Source organism: Phoenix dactylifera, chromosome 1, assembly GCF_051530095.1.
Source record: "Phoenix dactylifera cultivar Ajwa chromosome 1, Ajwa_hap1_PhDact_Kaust_v1.1, whole genome shotgun sequence".
Lineage (NCBI taxonomy): Eukaryota > Viridiplantae > Streptophyta > Magnoliopsida > Arecales > Arecaceae > Phoenix > Phoenix dactylifera.
Window position 1 is genome coordinate 6,906,455 of NC_143190.1, and position 26,552 is coordinate 6,933,006.

At 37.0% G+C, this 26,552-nt stretch overlaps 3 protein-coding genes across 3 annotated transcripts; 2 read left to right on the plus strand and 1 right to left on the minus strand.

The window, feature by feature from the left end:
• Window positions 1-540: 540 nt before the first annotated feature.
• On the plus strand, window positions 541-7,133 carry LOC103709162 (B3 domain-containing protein At3g17010). The gene is made up of 6 exons (XM_008794390.4): window positions 541-772; window positions 866-1,244; window positions 1,488-1,621; window positions 2,278-2,548; window positions 4,924-5,057; window positions 6,592-7,133. Exons 1-6 carry the CDS (start codon window positions 704-706, stop codon window positions 6,919-6,921), a joined length of 1,317 nt encoding a protein of 438 aa, XP_008792612.1. The 5' UTR covers window positions 541-703; the 3' UTR covers window positions 6,922-7,133.
• Window positions 7,134-8,902: 1,769 nt separating this feature from the next.
• LOC108511385 (uncharacterized) lies at window positions 8,903-9,663 on the plus strand. The gene is made up of 2 exons (XM_088719362.1): window positions 8,903-9,027; window positions 9,145-9,663. The coding sequence occupies exon 2, from the start codon at window positions 9,164-9,166 to the stop codon at window positions 9,536-9,538; it is 375 nt and encodes a 124-aa protein (XP_088575488.1). The 5' UTR covers window positions 8,903-9,027; window positions 9,145-9,163; the 3' UTR covers window positions 9,539-9,663.
• A 1,367-nt stretch (window positions 9,664-11,030) lies between these two features.
• LOC103709163 (uncharacterized) lies at window positions 11,031-20,933 on the minus strand. Its single transcript, XM_039114345.2, has 7 exons — window positions 20,674-20,933; window positions 17,814-17,883; window positions 17,020-17,079; window positions 16,796-16,910; window positions 16,383-16,498; window positions 15,892-16,016; window positions 11,031-11,512 (listed from the first exon to the last, which is right to left on the minus strand). The coding sequence occupies exons 1-7, from the start codon at window positions 20,748-20,750 to the stop codon at window positions 11,392-11,394; spliced, it is 684 nt and encodes a 227-aa protein (XP_038970273.1). The 5' UTR covers window positions 20,751-20,933; the 3' UTR covers window positions 11,031-11,391.
• Between the last annotated feature and the right edge of the window lie 5,619 nt (window positions 20,934-26,552).

A 26,552-nucleotide genomic window follows, 5' to 3' on the forward strand; every position in this document is an offset into this window, starting at 1 on the left:
TCTCCACCGTAACCATCTATTCATTAAAGATATTTTAATTATTTTAATTTAAAACTATTAATTTGTTTTAACGGTATTAAATTGGATGGGTATCTTTGTAAAAATAAGAATAAAAAATAATAGAATGGCAAAATAATTGTTTTACAAATGTATATATATAAATATTAATTTTGAGAAAATATCTGTGTAAAATTTGATATTTAGAAGATTATTTATAAAAAAATATTTAATCACCATTGATCCTCCTGGCTCCTCTCCACCAGAAGGATAATGTGAGGTGTCACAGACGACGACAGAGAAAAAGATGAATTGAGAGAGAGAGAGAGAGGCAGACAGACTTCTCGTCCCAATTCTGGAGTGCTTTGTCTCGACCAGCTTTCACGCTGATCAAAATGGAGGCGCCACTCCCTACTCATCCCGTCACCATCTCACCAACACTCAGCACTCCGTCCAAGCACAACAATGCACGCTGTTCTCCTCTCGCTCTCCATGTAGCCGCCACATCCGTCCATCTAACCAATCTCATTCCCATCAAATCATACAGAACTCAGCACTAGCACTCTTGGAACTGAGAGAACCGAAGAGAAGCGGAGAAGAGGGAGAGAGGAGAAAGTAGGGGCCTTGGACTCACCTTTCTTCCAAGACGAAGGCAAAAAACTACTCCATTTCCTTCCTGCTTTCTCTCTCCCCCCGTCCTCCCAATATGGGCAAGGCATTTAGAGACCGAGCTTCGTTCTTTAAGGTCATGATGGGAGATTTCAAAACGAACCTGGTAGCCCCCCTTCTCTCTCTGTGTGTGTGCGTGTGTGTGTTCTCCATTGCTCTGTTTTGTTGTAAACATCTCATGAAGTTAATGACTTTATAGCGGATTCCGACACCGTTTAAGAAGCGTTTGAGAGGAAAACTTCGCTCCAAGTCCGTCCTCCGAAGCGCCCGCGGCGGGCTCTGGCACGTCGCCGTGGGAGGCAGCGACGGCGACGGCTGGTTCTTCCAGCGCGGCTGGGAAGCCTTCGTCGTCGACCACGCCGTTGCCGTCGGCGACTTCCTCGTCTTCGTCTTTGACGGCGACATCGGGTTCGACGTCAAGATCTACGGCAAGAACGGGTGCGAGAAGGAGGCGGTGGTTTCCCCCAAGAAGGATCCGAGCGAGACACTCGTCCAGTGCCTCCCTGCTAATCGGAGCAGCGGCCCTTCCACGACTACTGTGGAGAGAAGGAAGCAATTTATTTTCGGGAAAACGAGCAGTGAGTGTTACTTGATTCGCTTCCTGGTGAAAATTTTGCACTAAAGGTGTGATTTTTAACATTCTCAAAAAAAAAAAGATGAGATTTTTAACAATCCGAAAACAAAAAAAGGTGTGATTTTTAACTTCCTCGAAAGAAAAAGCGGGTGATTCTTTACTTTCTCAAAAGAAAAAGGTGCGATTCTTACATTCTCAGAAGAAAAAAATGTGAATTTTAACTGCTTTCAGTTGTGATGAGTGATAGGTGGAAGTTTCCAGGCAACAAGAAGGCCGTCGATTAAGGTGGAAAGAGAGAGTGTTTTGGAGGCCGCATTCTCCACGAAGTTCATCCATCCGCATTTTATAGCTACTTGCAGGAAGTCTCGAAGTAGTTATATGGTTTGTGGGCTTCATTCCTCAAAATTTTTCGCTCTTTTCATCACTCTACAATGGATAAATCCGTTTAGATTTGTTAGCCGGGGTTGATATTGTGACTGGAGCAACAGGAACAAAATTTATGTCAAAACTCAAGTTTTTTTCCTTTTTACTTTAGTTTTAGCTTCTTTTTTTTTGATACAGTAAAAGCACAAGAAGGCTTCAATCTTTGTGGAATTTTGGATTTTCTGTTTCACTGCTAACTCCACGTTGAAAATTTTAATGAAATTTGGCTATGTTTTAGTAAGACATGGTTGATGGATCACTTTCACTTCACCATAGCAATATCCACTTCAATTGACGCTGTCAATCTTTGATGTTGCTGGCTTCATGCATTCTCATGTATAAGTTCTCAGATGTGTATATGCATGCAGATATTTCTACTCTCTATTTTCATCGCAATTTTTGTGACAACATACTTCTATTGCAACCAAAATTGAATTTTAAAACTTCACGTTATTCTATTTGATGCAAAATAGATGCTTTTATTTCATAACTGTCATGCATCTGAGTAGATATTATTTCCATCTTTTCTCCCCTGTTATTATTGATCTTTTTTGAAGTTATGTTACCTTTAGCATGAGATTGTGTATGTTAGATGCTGCGCCTTTTGTTCCCAGACAATTCCTATGGCATTGGTCAGAGAATACGGCCTTACTGGAAAACAGTTAGTGATCCTTAGAGATCCTCTGGGAAGTTCATGGCCTGTAAGCATAGCATCTTGGAGGAGTGGGCGATTGGTCTTAGCAACTGGGTGGTCTGATTTTTACAAAGGAAACTGCTTACAAGAAGGTGATGTTTGTGTCTTTGAGTTTGTTCAAAATGGCAGCCTAATACATGTTCACATTTTCCGAGCAAAGGAAGTTACTTCACAAGTGGATGAAAAACCTGGTAACAAACTTCTCAATCTTGTTATTGCCATCTCATGATGGTGGGATGGATTTATTGCTTGAAGCTGCTATATGTTCTTTGTATCATCTTTACATGCTTCCATATTTGTGGCTTTAATTTTGGTGCTTTGAATATATTAGTTATCCAATCATGTTAAATTATTGTTTTTATTCGCAATGGATGGCTTTAGTGAGCCCTTTTTCTATAATATCCATGTATAGAGGTGTGGTTGATGGTTTATCTAATCATACTTGCATGCCTGGGACTAAATGCTACATGCGCAGCGTAGAAGCTTCAACTGTTAAACAGCAGGACACGTAAGATGAGACAGATCAAAATCTTGCTTGATTATCATGAATGAGATCAGATCTGTGAAAGAAAGAAATTGGCTTACTGATTGATTTTGATTTTGGTTGTGAATTTAATCCTTGGAGAATTCCTTGCTCTGTTTTCTGTTTATCAGCTTATGAGTGCCTTCTTTTGGGAATCCACTGAGATTGGGTTTTCCCTACTTTGTAGTAGGTACATCAATCTATCCCTTCTTGCATTATTTGAATAATGGGGGTGCGCTAGTTATGCATTTTTTTGGGTTATTGCTGATAAATTAGTTAGCACATGTCAGGAAAATAACAAGGCAGATAAATGTAAGTATAATCAGTTGCATGGCTTATCAATCATGATGCAGTCATCAGCTTTAATGCTATGTTGAGGTGCAACTGCATTTCACAGAGTAATTTATTAGAACACCTAAGTTCTTTGATATGTATTTTGTTATGAAGCGCTATTGCTGTAATTTTAATAGCTGATGCACATAACATCTGCTTATGCCACTTTGCCCAGTGTTCTCATAAACCTCATCTATGTAAATATTTGGGTATTTGAAGATGCTTATTTCAACAATTGATATGGCCTTCAGGTGAGGTTTTCACTTTTGTTTCATCACTATATAAAAGATCCGGGAAGCTTATAATACTGGTACCACAAGGTTGGTTGGTTCTAAGCATTAACATCACTAAACCTGTCCATTTTTCCCCACCTTGTCAAGCAATTGGGACTTCGGGAGGCTTACAAGATCTTTACTATTAGTTTTGAGAAAAATTAGATTAATAACAGTGCATTCGTAAGCACACAGTTCACAAGTTTACACCTTTTCATAGCTTCATTTTTTTCAAATGGAGCAGGTGGAATTTACGCTCCTTTTCTCTCTTACACACACAAACACAAAAGAAAAAAGAGTACATTAGACCTTTAGAAAAAAATTCAAGTGCATGGAGAGCAGGCCAAGCTTGGAAACAATAACACAATAGCTTCTTACTATTTAGGTGGAAGCTTGATTTTGATTGGTATATCACTTAAAGATTTGATAGATGGATCTTTTCGAGACTTGAAATAATGATTTTCTTAATATTCATTTCAAACAGAATACAGTGTAGAGAGCATCTATGCTGGCAAAGTAATTTTCGAGGTGTGACAATTCCTAGTAGGGAAAAGTACAAGAATTAGTGAATGATATCCTAAGGCAAGTTAAAATGAAGGATATTGTAATCAATATCACCTGGAGAACTTATCCTCTGGATTTCTCAGAGTGTTGATTCTTGTTCACACATGTTCACAAGTTATTTGTCTTGCGATGTTTCTTTTTCTGACAAAATCATTTTTTAGAAGTATCAGCAAATTCAATGGAGTGATCATGTATGAGTTTTTATTTGTTAATTGTGCTTCATGGCCTTTTACGTGTAATAGCTGCTTAGAAGATGCTTAATCTGAAAATTTGGTCCTTAGCATGCGGCAAACATCAATAAGTTGTTAAGTCCTAAGCCATGATAATGGCATCCTTGAGCTTCTTGTGAGCTATCCACTTGGCCCAAAGTTTACATTGTTTCGAGGTGAGTCTCGGGTCTGACATTCCAAAATGGATATGGTAGGCCTGGACCTCGCTATTTGTACCGATGTTCATATTTTATTACTTGACGTTAGCTGCTAATTTCTTTTGTTGAAATTATTTGAAAAATGTACATAAGATCGTATTTATAGTAGTATTTTCAGACAATTCCTTCCTGCAAATAAATGCCATAACATTGCTGCTGGGCTTCTCAAAATAATTATTCTTGGACTTTTAGAAGATTGCTGCACTAGCTTCCCCTAGCCAAAAATATTAGTGGTGTAAATATGTGTTCCTCCCGAGCCAAATGTTCAGGTAACTGGTTGTCACCGAGTCATATATTGCCCATCTGCCTAAGAGGATCACCACTATAAAACACCTGAAACAGAGACATCAATGCAAATCATAGATACTGGAGTTAGTTTTCTTCTTTTGAAATACTACTATATTGTTGTGTTCTGGATCATAACTTGCTTATTTCCTTGTGATCTAGGTGGATGTCTTCTATTGGATAGAAATCTTATGTCTGATGATGACAAAAGAAATGTTATCCAAATAACAAGATCCTTCAAGTCAGGGCATTCAAATTTCATTGCTTGTTGGAGAAAGTCTCGTTCACACTTCATGGTCTGTATCATTCTCAAAATTATATGCAATATTTATAATGAACAATATCTGGTTTTACATTTTCTCATCATTGTGAATTTTGCTACCCAACCAAAGAGGAAAAGAGAAACCATGCATTTCCATCTTTCCAACTAAATTCTCTTTCCAGCATGTCTTGCATTAAAGTGGACTACGGCCTCTAATTGGAAATATTATGATCTCGCCTAACACTATAGCATACATTTATCTGTTGTCAAGAAGTTTGACTAATAATGCTATTTTGTCGATGTAGAGTGTCTTGTACAACACGGTGGTTATGAGGTGTTGCTGATCTCTTCATATAACAAATTACTCTATTTTACTGATTCAATTCTTCTTCAAAGTAACAATGAAACATTAAAAATGCAACTCTGTAAATAAAGCAGAAGGTCTCTAAAGTTTCACAAAGTTAAACTGTCTATCTGGGGTTGTCATCTCACATCCTTTTTTTTTTGAATCCAAAAATTCAACTGCGATATACCTAGGAAGAAGCAAATCGGTTTGGAGAACTAATCTCTTGACTTGAATTGCTGTAGAATATCTCATTCCAGCTAAAATATCAATAAGGAATAAATTTTGTGCCCATTACTAAATTTTGAGACATCTTGTTTTGATATATGTTTATTAAACAACCCATAATAAAGAAAGTTATATGTTTATTAAATAACCCATACTAAACAAATCAAAGATGACAAAGTTGGCTTTGACCAATTACACACTTCTAATTGACTTCCAAACACAAAATAGTGCTTCCTAGATAGGCATCAACTTGCTACAACTAGGATTGATTCTATAAATAATTTAACTATAAAATTGCTGCTAACAAATCAAGACTTCTAGAACATCAAAGCAAATTTTTTTGGATGCATGTCTGATTGTATGGAACCAAATTCTTTTGATCTGTGTTGATTCTTCATGGTTTTGTAACCAATCTGAATTACATCCGCTCTTAGGGCTCCACATCCTAGATAGGACAATGCAAACATGTTTGTTCTTTCAATGCTGGTTCTCCAATGTCCTAGAATGCGCTATTGTGCTGTAAACTGTCCTATAATTAATTGACAGAAAACAGATGCTTCATATATGTTTTGTACTTAATCCTAGCCTGAATTGTGATGGAAATTTACAAATGGAGTACAGATGATTTCAAATTTTCTTCAATTGTATTTAGGCGATGGATATGTTTGATTGACCAAATTAGATTTTTTTATTATCATTATTGTCTTAAAACTTGGAGAATTTACTATCAATTCCATTTTATTGCTTTGACTGCTAAAACTAATATACATGTTGAGTTGACTTGTCTTGCCCCTTCCAGTTTAGTTGCTAACATTTTATTATGTTGTTAATCAGCATGTCTGTGCTTCAGATGAATTAATTAAATTTGCAATTTGCACCCCTACTTCTTCTCTTTTCTGGGTGCATGTGCGCATATAAACACAAAATTCCTCCCCTCGATGCTTCTTTCTGCTGTTGCTATTACCAAAAGTTCATATGCTATGATTTTGGATTTCAGACAGTTCCAAGTTATCTTGTGAGGGAGCATAAACTGAAGATGAAGAAGCAGACAATCCTTCACGATCCCTGCGGGAAGTCATGGCAGGTTAAAATCCGTGAGCGAGCAGATGGCCGCGTAGTCCTAGCAACTGGGTGGCATGCTTTCTCAACAGGTAATCACTTGAAAGAAGGTGACAAATGCGTGTTTGAGTTTGTCCGAGGTGGCAATGCAGTACAAGTACATATTTACAGGAAGGATGAGTCTAACACCACTGCTGGTAATGGTATGAAGGAAGAAATCAATGATCAAAAACAAAACCGCAATTGTTCTCTAACACTATTATCTTAATGGTTTTGTGTGAGGAACTGAAGGTTTTGCTTCAGTACACTACCATTTTGCTGTCACATACCTGCAAAGTGAGAGGTCTTTTCTGACTTCATGCTATATACGCTAGGACTGATGCTGAAAATGTACGCACTCGATTATGTAAATTAGAGTTAGTTCTTGGTAACCTGCTCTAAATTGAAGTGCAATAACAACTACCTATCCTATGGTGTCAAGGTGTTGCAAGGACCAATAAATGTAACTGGTTGCTTATTCCTCGGTGCACTGGTAATCTGGAAAAGCATTCCAGGAAGTTGGAGATGACTCCAGGTTGGTCTTCAGTATCAAGATTTGCTTAGAGAACAGATGATCAAGCCTGTGCATGTTGGTGTGGTTTTTTTTAAGTCTAATCAGATACTTCATAAAGAGGGTGAGTCTTGGTGCAATGGTAAGTTTTCGCTCCATTGTAATCTGGATGTCGGATGCCATGGATTAGGAACATGGAGACAGTCTTTCAGCATGCTGTGGTACTAGTGCACAGGAATATTTGATAACTGAAGAAATCAGTGCTAATTTGGTGATGACATTTTAAACCTTGAGATGCATGCTGGATGCCGTGGCTATGAATGTATCTTAAAGCCACCATCCACCGCGCGTGGAAGGTGCATTTGATGACATCTTTAATCACTGGATGTATGCATTCTTGCTAACCAAAGAGCAAAACCTGCTTCTATAGCAAATGGATCAATCTATTAATTAGTCAGCAGAAACTTATATTCAGTGACCAACATGAAAAGGGAACAAGGAGTAAAGCTATAGCCGGGGTTCAGGCTAATGGCTGTTGTAACAGTAACGTCGGCTGTCATTTACTTGTTATCTTATCACAATGAGTGATATACGATGGGAAAAAATTGATAAACATTGAAACAATGATATAATCATGAATTTTTCCCAATCTCTTCCTCTCTTTTTTTTTCTTTTTTTTTTTTTTTTGTGCTGCTGTCACAACAGCTAATGTTGGAAAAGGGTGAAAAATGTCAAAGAATGCTGCTCAGGTAAAAACTTTTTCAAACTTAGGGGCCTGTTTAGATGCCTAGATAATTTATCCCTGGTAAGTCCCCCGTCTAACTAAATGTTTAAAGAGAAAGAAGGCACGGCAGTGGAGAGAAATTGAAGCAATCGGGAGCTTAGAGATCAAAGAATCCTTGAAAAAGAAGAACAGTGGATTTGTTCTAAAAGGTGATTTCCAACATCCCAATTTATTTGGGATTTTTTCATATCAAAGTCTATCTTTGGGAAAACTCTCCCCTCTTGGTTCCATTGAAACTTCAAGGAAACTGTCATCTTTTTTTGTTTTTGTTTTTGTAACTCAGATTTTATTTTATCCATCTAATGTAAACATATTCATGAAAATTAGAAAATAAAATATTCAGAAATTCTGAAGAAACAATTACCGTAGTAGTCCACGTTGTAGTTCCAGTGCGACGGTCATATGTTGCCATCCGATTTGCAGTACCATTACATATGTGCTTGCAGATCCCTTAAATAAATGCCAAACATGTAACAGGATAGTTTGAGATGGTTGATCCTGACATTTTGGTCAAATGAGGGATAATGGGGAATCAACAATGCCTTAGATACCATGAAAGCAGAACTATTCCTATATTTTACTCATCTTTCATTAGTGAATTGACCGAAATCTCTCTCTATTAACAAAAAGAATACACAAACAGTAAATTTTTTATCTTTCAATCCAGCATTAAAAAGTATAACTATGAGCTAAAATCGATTTACCAAAAAAGGAAAAACTTATCCTAGCTTAACCCATCTTATCCTGGAATTATTACATCCATCGAAGATGACAAATTATTTCCAATTTTTTCTTTTCCCTGAGAAAAAAAGAGGGAGACCTCACTTGTGACTTGTCCAAGTGTCAACAATTCTAGACCTCCAGTTTTCCTGGCCAGTATTTAAACTCTCCTCCCAAGTAAGGATATAAGAATCTCTGTGGCAGCCAACCATCCTCCTCTCACCTTATCCAAAACTCCCCCTCCTTTCATCATACAAAGGTCCCTTCCTCCCTCCCACCTTCTCTCCATTCCTTTAGCCTCAGCCACAAACTTACAACAGGTAATCCACCGTCCTTCTCTCCTTGTCAACTTCCTGCTTCCATTTCTCTCCTCCACCACCTAATCATAGAATCGAAGTTTTATACTCTCAGAACTAACAACATAGTATATGGTTCAGGTTGTGGGCTCTCTCAGAGATGGCAGCTCTCTCTCCAGCAACACTCCCGGCAGCTGCGATCTCATGCTCGAGCAGCCTGAACTCCTCACTGAGAAAGAAGTCCGGTGTGGCGTACATTGAAGGGCTGAGCTCCTTTGGGGGGCTCAAAGCTCGCAACGGAGTTTCCAACCTTGGCCTTCCGGCTTGCACTGCCCGGGCCTTCGCCATGGTTGTGAGCTCTCTCAAGTCCTCGCCTCGGGGAAAGACGGGGAAAGGTGGAGCTCTCTCTTCCACCTGCGATGCTGCATCTGAGATTTTTAAGATTGCGGCGATCATGAATGTCCTTGTGTTAATCGGGGTGGCCGTGGGCTTCGTTATTCTTCGAGTGGAGGCATCTTTGGAGGAAGAGGAGTAGAAGGATGGCGAGTTTGTTTCTTTCGATGTAGTCCTTGTTATTTTCGTTTGGAAGTTTCGGGCTGAATTATATATTCGGTTGGAACTACTAATTAAGATTTCTTGAAAGATTGAAATTTGATTAAAGACGGTCTGCTAATCTCTGCAATTCTTTTCTTGGTACGTGCTGCTGTTCCTCAAGAGAATGGTTAGGTATTATGTTAATGATGCCAAATTTTTTTAAGAAAAAAATTATTGTAGATTGTTAATGGTTACAAGATATTCTATTATAATTAAAAGACGTGAAATTAAATAAACTCGTTTTATAACTAATTTGCTAACTTAGTAATGCCACTTCAGTTGATCAGCTTTAGGGTGTTGACACAATTCATTAGAAAGTAATGATTTTTAAAGCTAATTAGGATGCAATTGGTTCATGATCGGAATTGGAATTAACATTTTTTGTTGATGACCAGAATCAGAATCGGAATTGAATTTTGGAGAATTGAGGTATTCCCATATCCTCTAATCAAATGCAATGGGAGTCGCTCATTCTCATTTCAGAGTCCTATACAATAAGAGTCACACATTTTCATTCTTATTTCCAACTCTCTCCAACTAAAGTGTAATATTGAGTTACAAACTTCATTCTAATAGGAGACCTTACTATACTATAAACTTGTTTGGTTCGCAAAAAGAATTTTTTCTTATTAGAATATTTTTTTTGAAAAAATAATTTTCGAAGATGTGATACCTAAGAAAATGATCTTAATATATTTAATTGATCATGAAAAAGTAACAAATTTTAGAGTAAATTATATTTGGTTAAGCATCTACTATATTGAAGAAAAAAAATATATGAAATACCTATTATACTCTTAATAAAGAAAAAACTTTATCCATAGATTTTGATGACTTAAGAATATTTTTTTTAAAAAAAGAGAAACCCTAATTTACAAACCGTGGAAATGTAACTTTTTAAAATTTTTCATAAATTTTTCTTTTTTATAAAATATAAAAATTTTATTTTCATAAAAATACTACTTTTTCATTTCTTCTTTAAAAACCCTAACCAAATAAAAAATATTTTTTTATTTTTTTGTTAGCCACACTTTTTTCTTTTTCTTTTCCCACAAACCAAACAAGTCCTATAAGATATCTTTGCCTTCTGAAAAAACAAAAGCATTCAACAAATCTTAACTGCATTAATTGATGGAGGATTATAGCCAACACTCCCTCTTTTTTTTTTTGAAACCAACTTAGATTAGTCGAGGATATGATTCAAGATGCGGATCTAATGTCGACAAAAGAATTTCACAGCAAGGGACCATGAAAACAAGATTTCAAAATCATGCCTTTTTGTCAAAATATGGCGCAACGCCATCAACATAGCCAATTTTTGCAGTGCTCAGACTTAACATGGCCAACAGATGTTATAATAAATGAACAGACCATAAAGGAAGGGAACTGAGAAATGGGGGGAAAATGGCAGGCAGACTTTGCATAAAACCACGTAGTCAAATGAACCTTTATAACTAGCAGGCAATCAATTACAATGCTGTTTTAATACCTGAACAATTTTACTCAACTCAGTCAGCATAGCTAAAAACATATAAGCAAAAGCAGCTCTTGAATTACACTACAATGTCTCCATGAGTACAAGAGGCCGAGATTGCTCCATACTGCATCCAGCTTAAGCAGAGAATTACATCAACATCAAAATGACATGCCGAAATCGGAAAGCAGGCCAAAATACTGCAAGCATGTCGAGCGAATTTTCTTACATCTGTGCTTTGTTTTTTTGGGTAAACAGAATCAAAGGTAGTGGATAACCTCTCCCTGACCAAATAACTAACTGGGGGCAATCTCCAGTAGTTAGGCTGATCTTTGACAAGCAGAAAAAAGCTGCCAACTGATGAAAGCCATCATCAACGAGGAGAACAATTCAAAGCTCACCACCTTTGCAGGCTGCCATCCCAAAGCTCTTCTCAAATAGCTGCAAGATCCATAGACTTTTCAATATATTCACAAGCATGTATGCCAACTGAAATGGACAGAAATCATAATGCCTATGAAGTCAGGCACAATCGTAAGAGCTTTGCATACTCAACCAGAAAATTCCAACACAATAATTAACACATATAAAGTAGTATGTGGCCTCAACAAAATCAAGACGCACTGTTGAATGTCCATCAGTGCAAATCATGATGCAGAATGAAACAAACAACAAAAATACTCGCCTTATCATTAAGACAAAGCATTCCTTTTTTTTTTAACCCAAAATTATGCAACTAACTAGTTGCCCGAATTTAATGACACCATGCTCTATCCTTCTAAGTGCCAAGGGTCAATTGCAAAGAAAGCATCTCATAAGCAAGTATAAACATTATGCGGCGGATAAATACATGATGAGGTAAAAGCTTTGAGTGGCTTGTAATCAAAATAATCACTCGATTAAAAGTTAATCCAGATCTATGATATCACAGTGAAAGAAAATTTGACAGAAAATATGTTGTCTGGAATCACACATTTGAATCTGTGAGGAAGATTTTTAAAGAGTCCAACCAGGAGATGTGATCGAAAATCACTACCAATAGCTAAAGGATTAACTAAATGAGGGGCACCGGCTGGGCCCACAAAAATTCCAATATAAGTCTTTGCTCGCCATAGTATTGTAATAAATAAATGCTTGGCATCACCCCTGTTGATAGTAAACTTCAACTGATTATGAACATGTATACTTGAAATTGTAGTTACAGAAACATTTAAATGAATCAGACTAGGGTACAGAAACTCTTGACAGTAGAGATGCAGATTGCAAATACATTCTCAGCATATAATTACAACCAATCTAGTCAAGCACCCAATCCACTAGCAAAATTTCAGAAAATGTAGATCATGCCAGTTAATCCACCAAATGCTTACATATCACAAGGAGTCAACTAGATCTGGATTAAACATATGAGCTCTTAGATGGCTCAAAACAAAATGATTGCACTACAAAATAATATTATTAAAGAATACACACCAATGCAAAACAGTCGTTATTCAAGTTGTACGGGCATATTTTGAATCACATTAATAATCCCAAGAACCATAACCAATATGCCTGGTCCATTCAATTTGGGGTTAGCTTCATAACATCACGCATTTGTTGAACTGTCAAATCCACTCTCACACGTTCCAAGATTTTCCTAGACCCCATCATACAATTCTAATAGCAAGTTCATCTTATATTGTTACGTCTGGCCATCTTATCTCAATCATATGTCCTAGTGTTTCAAAACTTTCAACCACAAAGTCCTAAGCTTCCTCTAAGCTACTCATATGTATGCATTTATCTTCCACATGCCCACCTTTGCATTCTCATCTTTGCCATATTCTTCAGTGTCCGGAACTTGGACTGTGCCTGCATTACCTACTCCTTTACAGGCAAATATCTTTGGATTTAAGACACTATGATTTCAAGAGCTTTTAGTGCCTAAATTTGATGATGTTCAAAATTTGACTGCATCTGTCTCAGTCCCTATACCTTATTGGATTTGATTCTTCTAATAGGGAAAGAAATAAGCCTGCAAACAAACAAACAAACACACACAAATACATACGTACATTCATAAATTTGTGTCTAAAAATTATCCTTATACACCACACTTCATTCAACCCAGAAATTGTGACGGCCATCTTTAGGAGGTTAAAAGGTTTTAAAATTAACATGTATATCCCAGCATACTAACATGGATTATCCACAATGGTTGACATAGATAGGTCAATATTCCTATATTTCCCTTCTTTTTTTTTTTACATAAACTTAACCATTGAGTTTTGTCCAAACTTTTTAAAACAACTTTATAACCCATGTTCACCTATAATTCCTATTAGGGGCTACCTATGGTGTTATTGCAAGCTTTTCTACACTTTCTCGCAACTTCCACTCATCTTACTTCATGTCTTCACCTTCTATCCTAAGTTAGTTGACAAAAATGGAAATAAGATTATTTTCATACTCTAGAAGTGGTTTACAACTTGCAGTCAACCTGATGACTATTCTTCTAGTTTTATCCCTTTTACACCTATATATAAAAATATCATTTAATATAAATTAAAAGATCCAAATTATACTTGCTTGGAAAAAGAATTACACTTGGTTTTGCATTGTGGATGGCATATTCAATGCAAAATGCTTTAAGCCAAAAACCTAGGACTGCAATCAACCCAAAGTGCAAAACAAAGGTAATCAAACCAAAATTACAAACTACAAGCTTAACCTTCAGCAAGATTAACTGAGGCAGGCAAGTTTCTAGCTATCACTGTCCAAGCTCAAGGGTCCAAAGACAAAGACAAGGTGATCCACCTCATCGTTTCTTGCGAACGATAAGCTGAGAGTACAATGGAGTCCATGATTTTTAGCTTCTAAGGTAAACAGTGGCAAGAAGTGCAACTTCCACATAATGGATGTTAGTGGTACATAAGAACCTGATGAACTAAGCACACTGACGAATAAATTTCATTAGTCATATATTGTCAAGAATAATATTCCTCGCATTCTATAGATAAGCCGCGAACTAGACCACACTAGTTCGGGCTTCCCTCTTGTTTGAGCATGACCGATAAAAATTTCGAGTTTTGTCCGGGCCTAAGCCCGAAAATTTTTTCCAGGATCCAAACTGAGCCTAACCCAGAGCACAGATGGCCATAACCTAAATAAGCTTTGATTGTTTCTGAGGATGTTGACAAGGGCAGCGGTGGAAAGGCAGTCGCAATGGAAGTTGAGGCTGTAGGAGAGGGAATCGCGGTGACGAGCTTGGGTGGGGCAACCAACACGGGCGGGGTGAACGAGGGCGATGTAGAGGGAGAGGGGCAAGTAGAGTAGCGGAACTCGGAGGAGGTTGGCAATGGCTTTGGAGGTAGATGAGAGAGGATGGGACACATCAGTGGGGGAGAGGTCGAGGTCATGGTGGAGAGGAGGTCTAGGGCAAAGGCCAGCATCAAGGAGAGTTCGAGGACAAGGTGGAATGGGTCGTTAAAGATAGCGAAGAAGTAGACAAAGAGAGGGGTGACACTTACTCCGACTGCGCCTTCTGCTGCCACCGCACCATCCACCCTCTGCCACATGGAATGGCTGGCCAACCAGGTTATGAGCTTAGGGTTTAGGGGAGATTAGGGTATGCAAGCGAAGAGTTAAGCCCTCGGTTATGGGTTAAGAGTTAATTATAGAGAGGATGAGTTAAACATAGCGTTAGGGGGTTAATTTGTCTTAGGGGATTAATCATAGTGTCAGTGGGTGTTGGCAGGTTTTATTGGGTTAGGGTTATGGGTAAACCTGCTTACCAAGTGAGCCCAGCCAGGTTCAGGCCGGGCTCAGCCCCACACATAACCAAAATTAGTGAGGCCCGAGCCCAACCCGGCCTGGGCTTACTTCCCAAGGGACATTGGATCGGGCCTTAGGCTTTTCAAATTGTGACGGTGGAAAGAGGGCGAGGGAATGACATGACGTCGGTGAGACGATTAGGGGATGACGCAACACGGCGAGAGGGAGAGTGGGCCATGCAGCGGCTGCAAGAGAAGAAGCGGACGACATAACGGCTACAAGAGGAGAAGCGGACGACGCGGCGGCGGCAAGACGGGGAGCGGGCAATGCACCAAGGAGGCGCAGAGAAGCAAGAAGGTGATGGGATTTGGGATTTAAGGATTGTAGGTTAGGGATGGAATTTTGTAAAACTCTTAGGATATTTAAGGAATATCATATATATACATATATATATATATATTATATATTGATTAATTTAAATAACGAGTTTGGTCGGGTCGAAGCAAGTTATTTCTAGGCCGGTCTGGCCCACCAAGTTGAAAAACCAGGCCCAGGCCCCTCCAAAACGCGTCGGGCTTAGGTGGGTCAGGTAGGCTGCTTAGTTTTTGAGCAGCCTAGTTATGGGTTTAGAGTTAAGTAGTCCAGACCTCTAACCAGGTCTAGTTTTCAGGCCGAACCAACCTTAAGCCCAAAACTGGGCTGTCCTACACCCAAATCTAGCCAAAAATTGAATCGGGCTTTAAGCCCAAGCCTGACAAGAAGATTAGCAGGCCAGGTCCAAAGCCTAACCTAAAGATGCCCGGCCAAATGAGCAATGAGCAAACCCGATCCCATTTCTAGCCCTACTACAAAGTGCAAAGTAGAAATACTGAATGAAAATTTTGGAGTACCATTACATATTTTTAGGACATCAAATAATTAAAGAAAGCAAACATGCTATAGCCCATGGTAAAGCAAATTGCAAACATCTAGTTATATTCACATAATAATTTGATCTATGTTGCTTCATTCCCATACTATGATCATGCCTTCAACAAGTATGAACACAAGGAGAGATAAAAAACCTAGTGATAGATGGCATTGTTGCAAGAACCCCAGCACATGCATAAATGATTGGAATCAAAGTCCTGGGTTTGTTCTTCCTTAGCCACATCAAGGATCCTAGTGCAGCAAGGGACAAATTTAATACCTGAAATCAGACAAAATAATAGTTTATCAGTTAAAGAGACTCAATAAAAGGAACCAATAACATAATATTCTCAAATATACAGACTGATATGCCTGTTTAATAGATTGCAGATTAAACAAAAATGATCATTGAATATGCTAAGCAATAAAGTTGGTTCAAAAATTAAATCCCCTTTATATATATTCAACTTTTTTCTTATATGGCAGTAATTTATACGGTAAGCAGTCTTATCCAACCAATTAGCTACCAGAATTTTTTTGTCAATACGCTATTGCAGACCAACAAAGCAAACATTGCGGTCATAAGTTGTGTGCTGATTGATTACATACAAAATTTAAGAAGTTGAGAAAGAATAGGAGAACACACCAAATTAGCATTTGCTTCAAAGCCTTGAAATATGTATTCCCATGTAAATTCCAATCCTCTAGCTCCAACCCAAAGAGGTGCCAATCGGTGCAAAACAGAATCCGCAAAAGCCCAACCTGCAAATAGCCAGAAGCAGTATCATTAGTAAAGGTGTTTACCAACTTAAAAATACAAGCTCATCGGCTTGTTTACCAACTGAAATACAAGCACATAAATGAATATAGCTACAAAATATTAATCACAATGCAATTAAGAACGGTTTTAGTCTTGCAAGTTCATTAGATCTAAGCAAACATGGCAGGTACAATAACAAAAAAAAAATATTCATGAAAAAATAGACATTGAAAATAACAGCTTGGTGTTTATGATTATGAGAAAGCAAAATTAAATGATTGCAGGGATGTCCAACTCGCCTAGTCCAACAGCCTGAAATTTATGATTTTGAGAGATGTTTCTGTGAGTCAACTGTGTCAATGCAAAATAAAGTCCAGCAACATCTATAAAATTGATCAGTACTTTCAGAAGTTCCTGGAAAATGAAACAATATATGTTTCAGGATTTTTGCAAAAAAAATTCTTATCGAAAGTCAAGCACCATGAACCAAATGAGGACATTTTCTTGAACATGGCCAAATTACCTGATATGGATCAAAATTGTCATTCTCAGATTCTTTTAGAAAGGTTGCAAGGCAAACAAGCTGCAAGGATGGAGTAAACGATATTAGAAATAACAATAAACATCCTACTGGACCAAAAAAACAAATTCTTTAGCCAACACATTAGTTCTTGAATGGCCAGAAAATCTGTGGAGCCAACAAAAGCCAAAACAAGATAATTTCACTACATCAACATCAGAGGAAAAAAAAAGATGAGATTATAAACATGAATATATAAACACCTAAGCTAACTAATAATTCTATATATCGAAGTTAAAATATAGACAATAGATAGAACATGATAAGATTGGAAAATTATACAATAACATAGATTTTAACAGCTTCCTTGCGCTTTGAGAAGAGGTCCTTTGCACATCATCAAACAAAACCTGAATCTGACTCTTTGACAAATTAATACTAGGCTGATATCAATAAATCTTGCAAATCCAATGGTTCTTCACCAATCGAGTCAAATCAAAACTCTAAAATTTGATTTATCTCCAACTATGGTGCTGCAAAATGTTGGTAGTCATGACAAATACATATTCTGAATAAATCTGAACATGTTTGGAACTATTATGCAACTTATCAGAAATAACATCCTTACATCACTATGTATATAGGTATCCTGGGATATATATATATATATATATATATATATATATATATATATATATATATATATATATATATATATATATATATATATATATATATATATATGTTTCCTCCATTCGTCTATTTAGAAGGATATTAAAAGCCAATAGATTACAAACCTTCACTAATGCTGTTCCAAGATAAACAGCAGCAGCTTTGGCAGAAGTTCCAATAGTATCGTACTCTGATCTGCATTAAGACAAAACACTGGAAATATAAACCGGTATGCATTACGTTCTGAAATTTTGACAATGGAAAAACCTAAACTAATGAAGAAACTACCCGGATACATTAGGTTTTGATGTGCACAATTATCTAATATCGCATCAAAATAAGGAAAAACAGAAGAAAAAACCAGAAATCACAAAAATTAATTAGCACAAGTTCTGTTGATAAAAAACATGACCGTTGCCAAAAAGTAATTCGATATGTATCTGTAAGGCTCACACTTTCATATTACCAAAGAAATGCATAAGCTGCTTCATTATGAGCTTGAGATTTCTATGATGAGCTTCAACTATGCCATCATGCATATCTGCATGATTATCATGTATCTTAGCAAATATATAATCCCCATTGTTGGATAAACACACACACACACACACACAATACATATATATATATATATATATATATATATATGCAAGTATACCATTATAGTTATAAATTATGACTTGAAAATTACTAAGAATCTATAGGTATGGAACCATCAAAAATAACTAAGATTAGTTAGTACCAACCTAGCCATGACTTATCCAATCCAACACTTCAGTCCACTTTTAATGTTTCTGACAAGATTGAGTGACCAAAAGCCAACTATTTCAAGGACTTAAGCACCAGTGCCTATCCACTATACTGTACTTTCTTGGTAAGCTCCCAGTAATAGTATGTATGAACACATAATACATTGCCTCATCTTTACTATGCCAGAACCAAGAGGCATACTGTCTGTAGATACGATATATTATACCGTATCGGTCCATTAGAACTGTGCAAATCGAACTGGCCCAACCTGACTCCATTTTTGCTGAGATCAAGCCTAGGTTTTTAGCCTATCGGGCCAAGCTGGACCCCAAATTTTCAAGCCCAACTAAATTGGAGGAGGTCGAACTTGCTACTTTTAACCCAGCCCCATCCTTAATATATTTATACATTATATCAATATATATTAAAAAATAAAAAGAGAAAAGAGAAAGTAAAACAAAATCCTAATCTAATAAGTGTGCCCCTTCTTAATCGCCATTCTTCTCCAATTCTCCCAAACCTACCCCTCCCCTCTCTCCTGCACGTGCTTACTGCACCTCTCTCCTTTGCCCCTACCCCTACTCTCTCTCTCTCTCTCTCTTTCTCACTATCTCATGACGCATCCCACCTAGCCAACCGCCACTCCTATCTCCCCCTCTCTCTACCTCCTACCCAAGCCGAACGCCCCTCTCTCTCTCCACCTCTGCCTCTCTTCCTTTCTCTCTCCCTCTACTCCTATGAAGCCCCACGATTCAACCCCTCAAAGCCACCTCTCTCTTACAAAGACACAAACTCATAAGCTTGGTCGGTTCAAGCAATCGGGTCAGACCCATGCCTTTAAGGTTTGTATTGGGTTGGGTTCAAGCTTTGGATTTCAAACTCGAAGCTGAGCCGGGCTCAGGCCTGAAAAAATTTCATGAATATCAGACTCATGCCCAGCCTGACCTGACAAATGCTCAAGTCTTGGTCCGTATTGTATCTGTATGTTACTAATAATGGTACTTCAACCCTTGCATATCCATGTCATGGGTTTCAGGAAGCTATTTATTGCCTTACAATTTTAATATGTTGCCCCCTTTGCTAGTACTAAACCTCCTTTTTTTTCTTTTTTGTGTGTTTGTATGTGTGTCTTAGGAATTCACTTCAACTTTTTCCATTTTTATGATAACTTCATCATTTTTGACTGCATAGCCATGGAAATCTTATTGGAAAGTTCAAATATAAAGGGGAAAAAAAAAAACTACCTACAAAAAATTAAATGTCAAAAGTAAGAACTGCTTTTTAATCACAGAACCGATAACACCTCATTCCCCATTCCCAAAAATAAAAGGGAAAAAAAAAAACACCCTCCCTTTTTCATTTTCTTTCATACCCAAATCTACTTACATTCTCTTGTCAATAAAACCCTTTGGATAAGAGCGTCAACGAACAAACCATGGAATTCAGATCCAACTTTTCAGAAATCAAACATTTTAAAATAAATATCATCATGCGCTCACCTTATCAAACCTAATGCCCCGTATTTTCTCAAACACCCCAATATGCCCAAACAACTATGCTTCAATAACTAACAATCCTTTGTTCTACCGCTTTCACCCAACAGCCCCAATATCTCTAATTGTACATCCTCTCTTAACATTTATCTGCCACTTCAGCCAACTGGAGGAGCAATGAGGCAGTGATTTCTCTCTTTCATTACTTCAAGCCCAATTTCACCGTCAGGGAGGCGGGCATCAAATCCCACAACAGATGGGTAGCGCGTATAATCAAATTGCCCAAAACAAATATATGCACAATCTTAACCACTGCCGTAAAACCATGATAGACGCCGACATGAGCCGACCAAATTCATGTAAACCAAATTCAAAATCAGCAGAACTGATATCAAATTTCAACTGCACAATGATAGCAATAACTTAAGCATGCAATCTAATTTTATCATCACTTCCCAAAAATACCATGATGACATCCACTTAGCATCATCTCTCTGATCGCAACTAGTTCCTAAATACATTAGCACGATCACAAATCTAAAGAACTAGGATTTTGTTTTTTTGGACGTCGAATCGAGATCTAACGATATCGATTCCAATCGTTGATGGACGAATTCGGAGCAAAAAGATAGAAACCGAAATTGGGAGGGGTTTGTTGGAGAATTTAAGGAGGGTTAGGGGATGGCGGATTTGGAGATAAATTTAAGAAGGGTTAATTTGAGGCGCGGGGGGCTCGGCTTACAGAGGAGTGGCGGAGTAGTAGACGGCGTGAGGGCCGAAGGTGAGCATGGCGCAGTTGAAGAAGTGGAACACCGTCATCCTCCGTTCTTTTCTCTCCTCCGCGGTCGCTCGCCGGACGTCTCCCTCCGCCGAGTCACGCACAACCAGAGAGAGAAAGAGAGAGAGAGAGGTGTTTGGAAGACGGCGATCAGGGAAGAGGTTTGGCTCTTGGCTTGGCCCACGGCGGGGAAATCAGAAGCCTACGAGGACTGAAACTAGGGCGGGTTGGGTCAGATCTAGGGTTTACTCCAATCCAATCCAATCTCCTTATATATCAATTCTACTCCAATTTAATGTGGTTTTGGACCCTCATTAGTTGATGGTTAAAACTAAATTTGGATTGTATGGGGATTAGATTGGGTTAAATCATGTTAATTGGGTTAGAGTAGATTGAATAAAAATATAAAATATAAAATTAAAATATGTTTATTGGAGTAATATTTACTATTTGAATTGTCAAGTATCCATCCACATCTACGTGCACTTGATGCAACTCCTATATTTAACCTCTTAACAGGGGCGGTCCGATGCATTTGGGGGCCTAAGGCACTTGGGAGGCCCTTTTTTTTAAAAAAAAATGATGAAAAATTTTAATAAGTGCAAAATACTTTAAAATTTTAATTAAAAATAATTCGTCTAGCTTTTTGAGATGTAAAATTGCTAATCAAACTTTTGTACTCAAAATTCATTAAAATACTATTTTAAATCGATAATATAGCTAATTCATTTAATCTTTCTTGTGACATCGTTAACCGCAAATAAGATTTTATCGACTTTAATTTTGAAAAAACTTTTTTCAGCAGAAACAACTGTTACAAGTATTGCTAACAATTTATAAATAATGCATGTATTTGAAAAAAAATCTGTTTTTTTATAAAACTTAAAATATCAATAGGGGTACTAGTTTCTACTTGTAAAACTTCTTTTAAAACTTTTAACTCTAAAAATAGATCAAGACCATCAATATCAGAATATTCACCATGCTTTAAAAAGTTTTCAAGATTAAAACAACACTTTTTCAAATTCTCTTCATTCAAAGATTTTAACTTTCTAAAATTAAACAAAAAACCAAAAATATCTTCATATATGATGAATTGTTCAAACCTATTTTGAATTAAAGAAATAGCTTGATCTACTATATAATAAAAAATAATCAATTCTAAAAGATTTGTTAGCTGATCTTGTTGTCTCATCATCATTATTTTTATAAAATTACATTTTTCTACGGATCACACGTTTTTTACAAAATGTAGATTCTATTTTCATTTTATTTGCAATTTTTTAGATGAAATCAAAGCAGTCATAAATTCATTTTTCCTATAACTTTTTAAATAAGAAACAAGACTTTTTAATTGATCTATAACAACATCAATATGCATGTCTTCAGATTGTAAGTTTTTACTAACTGAGTTAACAGCAAATAATATATCAAACCAAATATTCATGCCCAATAAGAATTCAAAATTCTCAATCTCATATGTAGATAAGCATATGGCTTTACTCTTTGTTTTATGATCTTCACTAGTTTTCGCTAATTGAATTAAGTCATCTCTTATTTTAGGAGCTTAGTTTTTTATTGCTTTGACACTTTCAATATGACTTTTCCAACGTATCTGTGATAAGGGTTTAAGAGTCAATGTAGATACATTATCTTGTAAAATTTGTCATCGTTTTGTAGAATAAGAAAATAAGAAATAAATTTATTGTGTCACTCCAAAAAGAGATATAGCCTTAGGATATGAGTTAGCAGTACCATATAATACTAAATTCAAGTTATGACATCCACATGGTGTATAAAACGCTCTAGAATTTATATCCAATAATCTTCTTTATACACCTTGATGTTTTTTTTTCATATTAAACCCGTTGTCATACCCTTGTTCTCAAGTTTATATTTTTTATTATATTTATAAGTTCACTAACAAGGCTTTTCTCAGATGTATCATCTACTTCTAAAAATTTTAAAAAATATTCTTCTACTTTTACTAGACTTGTTGAAGTATCTACACATTTTTAAACTAGGATCATTTGTTCTTGATGACTTGTATCAAGAGTACAATCAAGTATTACAGAAAAGTATTTTACTTCTTTAATTTTTTTTAATTATTATAATTTTAATTTTAGATGCTAACATTTGAATCAATTCATTTTGAATATTATAACCTAAATAATGATTGTGATTTCACCATGTTGAATGTGTTGAATATGTTCTTACATTATTGGATCAAATTCTACAATCATTTCAATAAGATTTCAAAAATTTTTGTTATTGCTTTGGTAGATCGTTTATTCTTTCTTCGAAATGCTAAATTATTTTTTGCAAGTTTTTTCACGACAGCAATAATTCTTAATAATACTTTTTTCCAATGATTCTTCTCTTGGCTTATTTGTTCTTGGAGACTTTTGTCAATTATCTTGTTCTTCAACAATCTCACTTCTAAATCAATCCACTTACTCATGCTAGTAATATGTTCATTAGTTGTTTCATGACTTTTGAGTTTAATACCTAGATTTTTTCAATCCTTAGTTCCTTTATTCACTAAGTGTCTCATGCTAGGCTTTAAATCAAATAATTTACAACTAAAATAATATACCCTATCCAAATTCTTCGAATACACTAACCATTTTCTATCATGTTTTTACCTTTAAGTAACTTACAAATGTAATGTATTGTAGAAAAGTGTCTATTATTTTCATCCCTAGAAAAATGAAGATAATAATCTTTAATTAGACCTCTTTCCACTATTAGATCTCTCAACTTTGTATCAACCTATTTTCATTGATTAGGATCATATATATTTGTAGAAATATAACTAGTTTCACTAAGCTCTACTCTATCCTTGTTTATCCTATCTCCATCTATTTTCTCATTGTGTTCTTCACTAGAGATTGTTTCAGTAGATATTTGAGTGCTGTTATGAATCTGGTCATCAATCTCATTTTGTTTCGTTCTTTTCCTATCATCTTTTAACTCTATTTTGGGTGCTTTTTATATTGTCAATTTCTGAGTTGAACTTAATGTAGTGTTTTGTTTGTTTATAACAACCAATCTATTTAGAGCTTCCTTTTGAGATTGAATAATTTTTCTTTTTTTTTTTGAGTTTTTCATACCCACATTCATATTTTCTATTAGACATTTGAATATAAAAATAATAGTATCAAACAAAGCAATTAAAACAATCACCATAAATAAATCAAAATATAAAAGAGTTAAAAATTATAAAACTTCAAAGATTAGAAAAATAATATTATCAAACAAAGTAATTAAGTTAAGAGAAATGAACTCAAGTCCCGACAAGCAGGATCAAACTCGACGGTGAGAAGTAGTACCAGAGACTGATGGGTGGAGTTGGAGAAGAGGCTGAAGTCGCAACAAGAACACACCTGAATAACTGAAATCCTGAGAACCAAAACAATCTCGGATTCAAACTTCAAAGATTAGAAAAAGAACAAAAATATATATATATTCCATTAGTTAAAAATATTTTTTTTGATGAAGAAATTGGTAATCAAGAAATCACTATTTTTGCAGAAAATTAAAACAAAAAAGAAAACTAGAAAATGAACAAGCTAGTAGCCATGGCTATTATAATTATTATGGTAAGCAGTAATCAGAGATAATTTTGATGAACTTTGTTGTAGCCAACAAATGAACAATCTGACGTCCGTCTCTCACAGTCTCACCGTGTTCAAAAAAGCAAAATAGTTTCTCGCACATTAACCACATTGTTTCTTTTCTTTCCTTCATTCATTCTCCCTTTTTTTTGTTTCTTTGTTTAATAACAATTTAACGATTAGACCTGAACACGAAGCTGAACTAAAAATATGAAGAAAAACTTTTGGCATCAATTTATCAGCTATATTATCTTGTTCTCTTCAATCCTAAAAAGTTCAACAGTGGCCTTCGGTGATGCTCTAGCCGAAGAAAACAACAAGGCTAATAGCTGATGCCTACAGCCTACCATGAGCTCAAAGCCTCAAAACTCCAAGCTTATCATTCATGAGTCATCAAGTTCCTGAGCTCATGATGCCTAATTGCCCATCAGCACCACCACCACGGTCCATGATTAAATAATGAATAATCATATGGACGTACCTTCTAGTCCCTGGTACTATATTTATTTTAATTAAAAAATTAAAATGATTGATTTATTTTGGAAGAAAGGAGGTGGTCCTTACGTGCTGGTGGTCCAATCATCCTTCACGAACATTAGCCTCTTGATCCCACCGCAATGGTTGTGAGCCTGTAACCGATCACAACAATGTTCTCCACCTGTGACCAGGCACAAACTCGAAGCTCTGCTCCTCTTTTTATGAAGCGGAGATGGGCCGAAGGGGCCAAGGGGGAAGAGAAGCGGAGAAGGGGGGAGACTGGGACTGGGAGAGAACTCAGTGAAAACTGAAAAGGCAGAGAACTGGGAGGAGGAAAACTGAGCTTCGACTTGGGAAGGGAGGGAGAGAAGAATTTTCTGATTTTCAAGCTTTAGGCTTCAGCAAAAAAAAAGGCAGAGAATGGGGGGAGAGAAGTCGGAGACCTAGAGCCCGGAGACCGGAGCCTGGAGGTTGTCATTGTCGGCCTGTCGGGAAGGGGGTCGTAGCCTGAGCTTCGACTTCGCATCGACGCCGAGAATGGGGGAGACTGGAGAGAAGCCGAGAAGCGAAGAATGGGAGAAGGGCCAGGGGGGAGACTAGGAGAGAAGCCGAGAAGGGGGCCAGGCAGAGAAGGATTAAAGGATTTTCAAGCTTTAGCACAAAAAAAGGCAAAGAAGGGGGAGAGAAGTCGAAGGTTGTCCATTGTCGAAAAGGGGCCATAGCCTGTGCCCTGTAGCTGTAGTCTGTCGGAAAGGGGCTGTAGGTTGTAGCCACGTTCTGTTGACTGTCGTCTTGAAACTGAAGGCATGGCCAGTTACCTCACTGTAGCCTGTAACTACTAGGCACTAGTTTCAGGCTTTAGCCTTTCATTATGAAGAGTGAAGACTGTAGTGCGCCTTCTTTGGACCGGAGGCCTTAGGCGACCGCCTCACTCGCCTAAGGCTTGAGCCAACCCTGCCTCTTAATCATATGCTATATCATTGCTCGACTACTCAATTTTGATGGATTTTTTTTTTACATCTCACCCCAATGCAAGAATCTTTCAGAAAGCTTCCTTCAGTCTATTTTTGTTTACCTGGATTCCCTTGAGGGCATGTAATAAAACCCTCTTGCTCAAGAAACTTCAACATCAAATTTTATAGTCCAAATCTTTATTTCTCATGTAATTAAGGTCTTGCATGTCTAAATCCAACTCTCAAGCAAACACAAATTAGCTTGTCTTTCTGAAGAATCAAGGCATCATTGGTCTTTGGACGCCCTCTCACCCTTCAATTGTGTGCCCCCATAGCGACCTTGCGTTAGGCTCGACATTGATGGAGCATTTGTAAGATCAAAAAAGATAGAGGTGTTGGTGACATTTCTCTCCAGGCTAATTGTTCTATTTCATTGGAACTACAAGCTACATGGGAGGGAATTAGATGCACCTACTTCCATCTAGGGGTGCAAATGGATCGGGTCGAGTCCACCGCTACAATTTTTGACTCAACGGGTCATTCGAAAGGTACGGATCCATGTATAACCCGGACCCAACCCAAACAATTCGAGTCCGAGTCAGATCCGGGTCGGATCAGCCCATCTATGGCTTCAGAACTTGTTTGCACCCCGCGGGCCCAAATAATTTTATAGATTCGGATCACGTCGAATCATAGAATTGCAAATCCAAAATCACCCAAATTTCAAATGGACGGGTCGGGTCTAAATTCAGTAAACCTAGATCCGATCCAGAAAATGGAACGAGTCCAATTTTAA